This window comes from Petaurus breviceps, unplaced genomic scaffold (assembly GCF_028583685.1).
Source record: "Petaurus breviceps papuanus isolate PSGF00001 unplaced genomic scaffold, PetGlider_PUasm1.0 37, whole genome shotgun sequence".
Lineage (NCBI taxonomy): Eukaryota > Metazoa > Chordata > Mammalia > Diprotodontia > Petauridae > Petaurus > Petaurus breviceps.
Window position 1 is genome coordinate 6,658,571 of NW_027186296.1, and position 10,359 is coordinate 6,668,929.

At 39.0% G+C, this 10,359-nt stretch overlaps 1 protein-coding gene across 1 annotated transcript; it reads right to left on the reverse strand.

Annotated features, from left to right (window-relative positions):
* Positions 1–681: 681 nt before the first annotated feature.
* LOC138168420 (olfactory receptor 4K13-like) lies at positions 682–8,909 on the reverse strand (the record flags this gene model as incomplete). Its single annotated transcript, XM_069097447.1, has 2 exons — positions 7,993–8,909; positions 682–691 (listed from the first exon to the last, which is right to left on the reverse strand). Coding segments are annotated over exons 1-2 (927 nt in total), but the record flags the coding sequence as incomplete, so codon positions are not given.
* Between the last annotated feature and the right edge of the window lie 1,450 nt (positions 8,910–10,359).

Sequence of the window (10,359 nt, forward strand, 5' to 3'; positions counted from 1 at the left end):
TAGAAGCTTATAGGTCTTGTGCTATCCTGATTGTGTTTCCATGATACTCATATTGTTTCTTCCTGACTGCTTGCAGTATTTTCTCCTTGACCTGGGAACTCTATAATTTGGCTATAATATTCTTAGGAGTTTTCTTTTTGGCATCTTTTTCAAAAGGCAATTGGTGAATTCTTTCCATTTCTATTTTGCCCTCGCGTTCTAGAATATCAGGGCAATTTTCCTTGAGAATTTCTTGAAAGATGGTGTCAAGAGTCTTTTTCTGATCATGGCTTTCAGGTAGTCCAATAATTTTTAAATTGTCTCTCCTGGATCTATTTTCCAAGTCAGTGGTTTTTCCAATGAGATATGTTTGGATCTGTTTTATTGAATCTTGATTTCTCATAAAGTCATTAGCTTCCAATTGCCCCAATCTAATTTTGAAGGAGTTAGTCTCTTCAGTGAGTTTTTGAAATTCTTTTTCCACCTGGCAAATTTGACTTTTTAAGACATTTTTCTCTTCACTGGCTTTTTGGGCCTCTTTTGCCATTTGAGTTAGTCTATTTTTTAAGGTGTTATTTTCTTCAGTGTATTCTTGGGTCTCCTTTAGCAGGCTGTTGACTCGCTTTTTGTGATTTTGTTGCATAATTCTCATTTCTCTTCCCAATTTTTCCTCCACTTCTCCTATGTGATTTTCAAAATCCTTCTTGAACCCCTCCATGGCCTGTAACCAGTTCACATTTTTCTTGGAGGCTTTTGATGCAGGAGTTCTGACTTTGCTGTCTCCTACCCACTCCCTGCCTTGATCCTTTTTGTCACCAAAAAAGGATTCTTTCATCTATTTGTGCTTCCTCTGCTTGCTCATATTCCTAGCCAATTATTTGACTTTTGAGCTCTTTGCCACATTAGAACTTTGCTTCCAGAATGGAGAGAGTTTGTTCCAAATCACTGGGGGTTTTGCAGCTGCCAGAGCTTTTAGGAGGGTGCCCTTTCTACAGACTCCACAAGCTCTGGCACCTGGCCACACATCCCAGGACCACCACCCAAGACTGCGATCCAGATCCAAACAGGTTAAAGCAAGTGTGATTAACCTCTGAATGGTCGCTTGGGCCCCCTACGATCTGCAGGCCAGGAGGTCGTGAGGCAGCCACATGGAGGCTGCACAGCCACTGTGCCTCTGCCGCTTCTTTCCCCAGGGGCAGGGGCCAGACCCTACCTCTTCCATCCCCTCTGCCTTCCAGCAGAGTTCCACACTGACCTTTTACTTTGTCTTTAGAGTTTATCGTTTGAGAAATCTGGAAACTGCCACAGCTGGTGGTGATTCACTCTCCTGAAGTCTGCTCTGGCTGCCACTGGTCAGTGCCACCCCGGGGCAAGAACCACACAGCTCATGTGGGGCTGGGTTCGGATCCCAGCATGCTGTGATAGACCTTTCCTGTCGGCCTGCCAGCTGTCTTCAGTGGAAGATTTGTTTCTCTCTGTCACTTTGTGGTTTCTGTAGCTTTAAAATTTGTTTAGGGTCATTTTTACAGTTATTGGAAGTGGTTGGAGCCAGAGCCCACACTAAGTTTGTGCTTCTAGTCCACCGTCTTTGCTCCACCCCCTAAATTTTCAATTCTTCTAAGGTGATATGGTCAAAGGAGAGGTGTTTACTCCTCTCCTGAGCTGTGTTCTGGTAAGTGGGTGACCACAAGCACTCTTTTCTGCCTCAGAACTGTGAGGAGGTCTCCCTCTCCACAGCTTCCACAAGCTCTACCAGACCATCACTCCTCCTCACCCCAGGACCACCACCCAAGACTGTGACCCAGATCCAAGTAGAGCAAAGCAAGAGAATTCTGTCTTGGTTTCAGCAAAGACATCCCTGCAATTGCCCTCTCATCTTCTACTTGATCCCTGGAGCTCTGCTGCCACCACTGCCACCTCCACTGCCCCAGGTCTGGGGCTGTACCATGCTTGTCTCTTCCCCAGTTCCAAAAGAGTTTTCCAAACTGAGTTTTACTTTATCCTTGGCATTTGTGGGTTGAGAAGTTTGGAAACCACCACAGCTGCCAGTGATTCCATCCCCTGAGGCCTGCTCTGGCCTGGTCTGTGCTGGTGCAGCCCATGCAGGACTGTGCTCCACTCAGCGTGGTGACATAGACCATTCTTCTCAGCCTGTGAGGCTGTCTTCAGCTGGAAATGTCTTTCACTCTGTCCTTTTTTGGGTTCTGTAGTTCTAAAATTTGTTTAGAGTAATTTTTTGCAGGTATTTGAAGATAATTGGGAGAAGAACTCAAGCAAGTTCCTGCTTTTACTCTGCCATCTTAGCTTCTCCCCTTCCTGTATCTATTCTTCATACATGGCATTCTAGCTCTCATCTGCATGCCTTTGCAATGATTCTTAGCCATGACTGGAATTCGCTTATTTCTCAGTTCCACCTCATGGAGATAAAATTTGAGCAACTTCTTCTACATGTTTTTTCATGATCTTCCAAACTGCTAGGGCTCTCCCTCTGTAGCTCTCTTGAATTTACTTTGTATTTATCTAGTATATACTTATATTTAAATTTATATGTAATTTATATATATATAAATAGACTTATTATGTCATGTATATATGATAAATATACATATATTTATATTTTATATGTAATTATATTTTTCCCTAATATAAAGTATGTTCTCTGAAAAAAAGGCTAATTTTTTTTTGTTTTTTTGTATCTCCAGCACCTTATAGATTATCAGAAACATAAAAGGTGCTTAATACACTATAATTGATTGGTTGATAGTGAATCTGAATTGTATCTATTGAAGGCTTGTTTAAATTTTCCCCACTTCTAGATTCATACATTTAGTGATATTCCCTATATAACAGAATTGTATAATGATTAGAGAACTGCACTCAGGTTCAGAAAGACATAGATTTAAATCCTCTATTTGACACAGTGGCTATGTGATCCTACAGAAATCATTTAACTTTTTAGTGCCTCAAAAAGGTCTCTCTCTCAAATGTATATCATTAGCAGAAAGAGTTTCCCTATCTGTGGGTTTTCTGTGCCAATAAAATCACAATTCCTTTGCAAATGGACCTTCGAAGGCATTTATGCCATTTTAGCACCTGGGTCTGGAGTCAGAAACTTCTGAATTCAGATTCAGCCTCAGACACTTTCTAGCTATGTGATCCTGGGCAATTCATTTAACATTTATGTGGGTCAATGTTATAAAATGGGGATAATAATAGTATCAATTTCACAAGATTGTTATGAAACTCAAATAAGATAACATTTGTAAAATACTTAGCTCATTGCCTTTCTAGAGTAGGCACAAAATAAGCTCATATTCCCTTCCTTTCCTTTCTCATAAGAAACTGAAGTAAAATTGTGTGTGTGTGTGTGTGTGTGTGTGTGTGTGTATTGGGGAGGAAGTTAAGTTATTTACCCAGGGTCATATAGGTATAAAGTTATAGAAGCAGTATTTGAGTGCTGGCTTACTGATTCCAAAGTCTGTATTCTTCCTACTATACCTATTCCCCAGCTGACAGATTGAATAGTCTGAGGCTGGATTGAAACTCAGTTTCCTTCTGATTCCAGGTCCAGTGTTTTATCCACTGTACCACCTAGCTGCCCCTTCAACTTGCTTTTTAAAAAAAATTGTTTTAAAATTTTATTTACTATTTGTTTGCAATATTTAGTTCCACAAGTTTTTGAGTTCCAAATTTTCTCTCTGCCCCCCCCCCATGGTGGCATGCAATTTGATATAGGTTCTACATAAACCTTCACATTAAATATTAATTAAGTTGTAAAGAAGTATTATAGCCAGTAGAATGAATAATGAGAAAGAAGAAACAAAACAAAATGAAAAAGAGAATGAGTGAGTAGTTTGCTTCAATCTGCATTCAGACTCTGTAATTCTTTCTCTGGATATGGATAGCCTTTTCCATTATGCGTCTTTTGGAGTTGTCTTATAACTTTGCATTGCTGAGGGGAGCTCAGTCCATCAAAGTCAGTCATCACAGATATGATGTGTCTCTAATTGTTTTCAATGTTCCCTGGTTCTGCTCCCCTCAATCAACATCATTATATATATATATATATATATATGTATATATATACATACATACATACACACACACATATATTTGTCTCTCCTGGTTATTATGAAGTCTGTATGCTCTTCATTTCTTATAGCACAATAGTATTCCATTACATTCATATACCATGACTTGTTTAGCCATTCCCCAATTGATGAGCATCCCCTTCATTTCCAATTCTATGCCACCACAAAAAGGGCTGCTATAAATATTTTTGTACACACAGGTCCTTTTCCCACTTGTATGATCTATTTCGGATACAGCCCTAGAAGTGGTATTGATGGTTGAAAGGGTATGCACATTTTTATAGTCCTTTGGGTATAGTTCCAAATTGTTCTCCAGAATGGTTGGATCAGTTCACAACTCCACCAACAAGGCATCGGCGTTCCAATTTTCCCACATCCTCTCCAGCATTTATCATTTACCTGTTTTGTTATGATAGCCAATCTGACTGGTAAGATGTGGTACTTCAGAGTTGTTTTGATTTGCATTTCTCTGATCAATAGTGATTTAACGCATTTTATATGATTATACATATCTTGAATTTCTTCCTCTGAAAACTGCCTGTTCATATCATTTGACCATTTATTAATGGGGAATGACTTGTATTCTTATGAACTTGACTCAGTTCTTTGTATATTTTAGAAATAAGGTCTTTATGGGAGTAGAAAGAGGGCTTCTGCAGGGCTCCCACTCCCACCTCCTCCAATTCATATAAAAAATGACTCTAAACAAACTTTGGAGCTACAGAACCCACAAAATGACACAGAAAAGCTAATCACCCACTGAAGACAGTCCAGAAGGGCAGCAGGAAGGGGTCAGCACAGCGCTCTGGGAGCTGAGCCCAGCCCCGTGTGAGCCAATGGCTTTGGCTTCAGGGTGACCACAACCAGCCACTAGCTGGAGGGACTTCAGATCACCAGCAGTTGTGGCGGTTTCCAGAATTATCAACCCGTAGATGCTAAGGACAAAGTGAAAGGTCAGTGCAGTGTGGACTTTGGGACCAGGGAGTTTGGAGTCTTTGCCTTGGGAGGGGGGGTTGGCAGAAGCAGCTGAGGTATTGCGGCCATCCAGCCACTGCCACGGGGCTGCTTCAGAGCTCTGGGCCTGCAGTTTGTAGGGGGACCCAAGCAACTAGTATGAGGGTTAATTGCTCTTGCTTTAACCTGTTTGGATATGAGTCACTGTCAGGAGTGGAGTTCCTGGGGTGCATATACAGTGTGCCAGTGTGGGTGGAGGCTTCATAGAGGTCAGGCTCCAGCAGATGAGAAAACCCCAGCTATTGGGACAAAGCTCCCCTTTCTGGTAGCAGAGTTCTACTGTGGCAAAAAGCTCAAAAGTCAAGTAATTGAGTGGCAACATGAGAAAGAGAGGGAAGCAAGAAAAGCACAGCGGTGCAACTTTGGATTCCTTTTTTTGTGGACAAAAAGGATCAAAGCATGGAATAGGAGGAAGACAGTGAAGTCAGAACTTCTGCACCAAAAGCTTCCATCAAAATAATAAGCTGCTTACAGGCCAAAGAGGAGCTTAAGAAGGACTTTGAAAACCAAATAAGAGTAGTGGAGGAAAAATTTGGAAGAGAAATGAGAATGGTGCAAGAAAATTATGAAATGAGAGTCAACAACCTGACTGAAGAAAATAACACCCTAAAAATAGACTCAAATGGCAAAAGAGGCTCAAAAAGGCAATGAGGAAAAAGAATGCCTTAAAAAACTGAATTTGCCATATGGAAAAAGAATCTTAAAAGCTCACTGAAGAGAATAATTCCTTCAGAATTAGATTGGAACAAATGGAAGCTTTTATGTAACTTTATGACAAACCAAGATAACCACTGACCTGGAAAGTAGATCCAGGAGAGATAACTTAAAAATTATTGGACTACCTGAAAGCCTTGATAAAAAAAAAGAACCTAGAAATCATCCTTGAAGAAATTTTCAAGGAAAATTGCACTGATGTTTATAACCAGAGGGCAAAATAAAGGTTGAAAGAATCCACCACTCACCTCCTTATAAAGATCCCAAAAAGAAAATTCCTAGGAATATTAAATACAGGTCCTGGAGTTCCCAGATCAAGGAGAAAATATTACAAGCAGTCAGGAAGAAACCATCTGAATGCTGGGAAACACAATCAGGATAACACAGGATCTGGCAGATTCTACACTGAGGGATTGAAGGACTTGGAATATGATATTCTCGAGGTCAAAGGAGCTGGGATTAAAACCAAAAATCTCCTACCCAGCAAAAATGAGTATCATGTTTCAGGGGAAAATATGGTCATTCAATGGAATAGAGGACTTTCAAGTATTCTTGCTGAAAAAACCAGAGTTGAATAGAAAATTTGACATTCAGATACAAGAAGCAAGAGAAGCATGAGAAGGTAAACAGGGAAAAGAAATCATAAGAAACTTATCAAAGGTGAACTATTTACAATTCTACATGGAAAAATGATAATTGTAACTTATGAAACTTTTCTCAGTATGAGAATAATTGAAGGAAATAGAAATGTATATATATAATGTATGTATACATACATATATATGGGAAGGTATATGGGCATATGAATACATATGTGAGTATATGTATATATGGTGTACAGGTATATATATAGAGAGAGGGCACAGAACCAATTGAATAGGAAGGAATGATACTTAAAAGGTGAAATTAAGAGATGAAAGAGGAATATAATGAGAAGAGATGGGGAGAGACTGAATCAGGTAAATTATCTCATATAGAAGAGGCAAGGGACAACTGTTACAATGGAGGGGAAGAACAGGAGGGTTAAAGGGAATGAATCAACCTTATTCTCATTGAATTGGGCTTAGGGAGGGAGTGACATGCACACTAAATAGGGTATCTCCCCCGATAGGAGAGAAAGGGGGAAGGAGATGAGAAGGGGGATGATGGAAGGTAGGGCAGACTGGGGCGGGGGGGGAGGGAAGAAGGAAGCACCCACTTTTGAAAAGTGATAGAATCAAAGTAGAGAATAGAACTAGTGGAGGGTGTGGGATAGGATGGAGGGAATAGTCAGTCTTTCACAATATATCATCTATGGAAATGTTTTGCATAGCTACATGTGGAAAACCTATATTGAAATGCTATCTTCCCAGTAAGGGTGGGTGACGAGGGAGGTAGAGAAAGAATATGGAATTCAAAGTTTTAAAAACAAAATGTTTAATATATTATTATTATTTAATTATTATTATATTATTATTTTACATGTAACTGGGAAATAAGATATACAGGCACTGGGGCATAGATATCCACCATGCCGTACTGGAAAGTTGGAGGGGGATGGGGGAAGATATAGGAGACAGCAGTTTGGGGGAGCGGATATTCAGTGGGATTGGTGTTTTGGGGTGTTGTGTAGGGGAAAAATGGGGAGAAATTTTGGAACTCAAAATCTTGTGTTAATGAATGATGTAAACTAAAAATAATAATAATAAAAAATAAATGAGGTCTTTATCAGAAACAGTGGTTGTAAAAATTCTTTCTCAAGTTTCTGTTTCCTTCCTAATCTTGGTTACGTTGGCTTTGTTTGTACAAAAAATTTTTTATTTAATATAAACAAAATTATCCATTTTTCATTTTGTGATGCTCTCTATCTCTTGTATGGTCATAAATTCTTCCCTTTTCTCTAAATCTGTCAGGTAAACCATTCCTTGTTCTCCAAGATTGCTTAGGGTATCAGTCTTCATATCTAAATTATAAACCCATTTTGACTTTATTTTAGTATATGGTGTAAGATATTGGTCTATGCCCAGTTTCTGCCATTCTGTCTTCTAGTTTTCCCAGCAGATTTTGTGAAATAGTGAGTTTTTGTCTCAGAAGCTGTATTCTTTGGGTTTTCAACTTGCTTTATATGAAGCCTGGTACAGGATGATGTACCTTATGCTGCTGAAGCTAATAATTAAAGTGATGATGAGTTAACTAGAAGGTCAATATGCAGCACACATGCTGATTTTTTAGTTTTTTAATAGATCTCTTCATATCTTTATTTCTGAATGTATAGATGATTGGATTCAAGAGGGGAGTAAAAATAGTGTAAAACACAGAAAGGATCTTATCCATTGAGACACTACTGAAGGGCCACACATAAATGAAGATGCAGGGTCCAAAAAAGAGAACTACCACTGTAATGTGTGCAGACAGTGTGGACAAAGCTTTGGAGAACCCATTAGAGGAGTGCAGTCTAACGGTGACTAATATGATGCTATAGGAGATGAGTAGGAGCATGAAGCAAATCAGTGAGAGCAGTCCACTATCTGCAATGACCAACAGCTCCAAGACATAAGTATCAAGGCAGGCAAGCTTGATAACACGAGGAAGGTCACAAAAAAAACTGTCCACCACATTGGGACCACAGAAGGGCAAGGTCACTGTAAAAATCATCTGGCTCATGGTATGCACAAAACCAGTGGTCCAGGAGAGCAACACAAGCCCAAAGCATGCCCGATGATTCATGATGGTTGTATAATGGAGAGGTTTGCATATGGCTATGTATCTATCAATTGCCATTGCAACAAGTAGCATCATTTCACTGCCACCAAAGAGATGGAGGAAAAACATTTGGGCCATGCAGCCCTGGTAGGAGATGGCCTTGTGCTTACTTCCTAAGCTATGGATCATTTTGGGGGTGGCAAAAGAAGCCAGGGACATATCAATGAAGGAGAGGTTGGCCAGTAAGAAGTACATAGGAGAATGAAGATGAGGGTCAAAGGTCACTGTAAAGATGATAATGAGGTTGCCAAACACAATGGCTGTGTATGTAATGGAAAAAAATACAGAAAAGAAAATCTGCAACTCACAAGAGTCAGTAAGTCCTAGCAAAATGAATTCTGCTGCCATTGAGAGGTTTCTCTGTTCCATTGATTCAATTCTTGGCTTTTGATATGACGTTACCTGAAAGGAAGATAATTAGGAAGCAATCACTTTTCTATAGATAGAAGTTAGCACTCACATTTTAAATGAGGATGTCAAAATCTCTAATTATGTATTTTGAACAAGATGGTATTGAAATCTACTGATGTTTGAATACTCAAAAATTTGTGTTAAATTTATTTGGGCATCATAATACTTGATTTTATAGATAGCAGAGCTGAAAATGACCTTAATTAGTCATCTGATCTAGCTGAGGTATAACTATCCCCACTATACAGGTTTCACTGAAGTCCTACATTTATAACTTGAAGGTATACTTAGATTCTGGAACACCAGGACGTGGGAACTGTGAGATAGATGCTGTTATCTGTTATCAAAGGACCTACCTATTTAAACTCCAAGAGGTTCATCACTAGAAGTTTGACTACGTGGTAATGATTATTTTGTTATTGTTGTTGGCACCAGGAAGCCTTGTGTTAAAGTACAGATAAGGCATCATTGGTGTGCTTGTAAGTGTTTAATGACTGGCTCTCTAGTTTTAAAAAAATATCGATAACACACTAAGTTTAGTTTGCATTGCTAATTTTTCTTAATTCTAAACAATCAACAAAATAGTGATTCAAGCACTGATTTGCAAAGTATGCCAATTTCTGAGATACAGATGCTCACAGTGAAAATTTCATAACTGTCTCACACAAGTCTATGTGACTTGGCTCAAGAATGCCCTTAGCTATATTTTTAATGTATGAAGGGAATACATATACTGAAGAATTCACAGCCATTTGAAGCATTCAAGCATCAATGATCATTAAAAAAAAAAGATCTGTGACTTTATCAGTGTAGGAAATTTTTGGTGAAGAACTTCCACTATTAATTAGTGCCTTTGTCTGAAACTTATAGTTTTAGAGAGATGCCTGGGGCACTCATGAGTGAAGTGACTTACTTAGTCCCATAGCCAGTGTGTGGCAGAAAAAGAGTTTGAGCTCATCTATCCCTTATTCTACTTTGCCTTTTATCACAGATCATAAATTGTAGAATTTTCAAATTTGATGGATGTTGGAGATCATCTTAGTGATGAGGCAACTCAAATCCCTAAAGAATCGAACTTTCTACCTCTCTTCATCTACATAAATACAATGACAGGAAAATGGGTTTCTTCAAAGAGCAGTACATTTTTTCTATCGAATATTCAGAACTAATCATTGGAACATGGTTAATTCCAAATCATTTTTATTCATTTTCATTTGCAAAAATATGTATCTTAAAGACAACTGCAGCACAGATTTACCACTGACATTACTTAATAGTATTTCCACAGGATTTCTGGAAGGAAAGAAAGAAAAAAATGAAGACCTGGTAACGAAAGAGAGATCAGTATATAGGTTGTTCCAGTGTGTGTGTGTGTGTGTGTGTGTGTGTGTGTGTGTGTGTGTGTGTG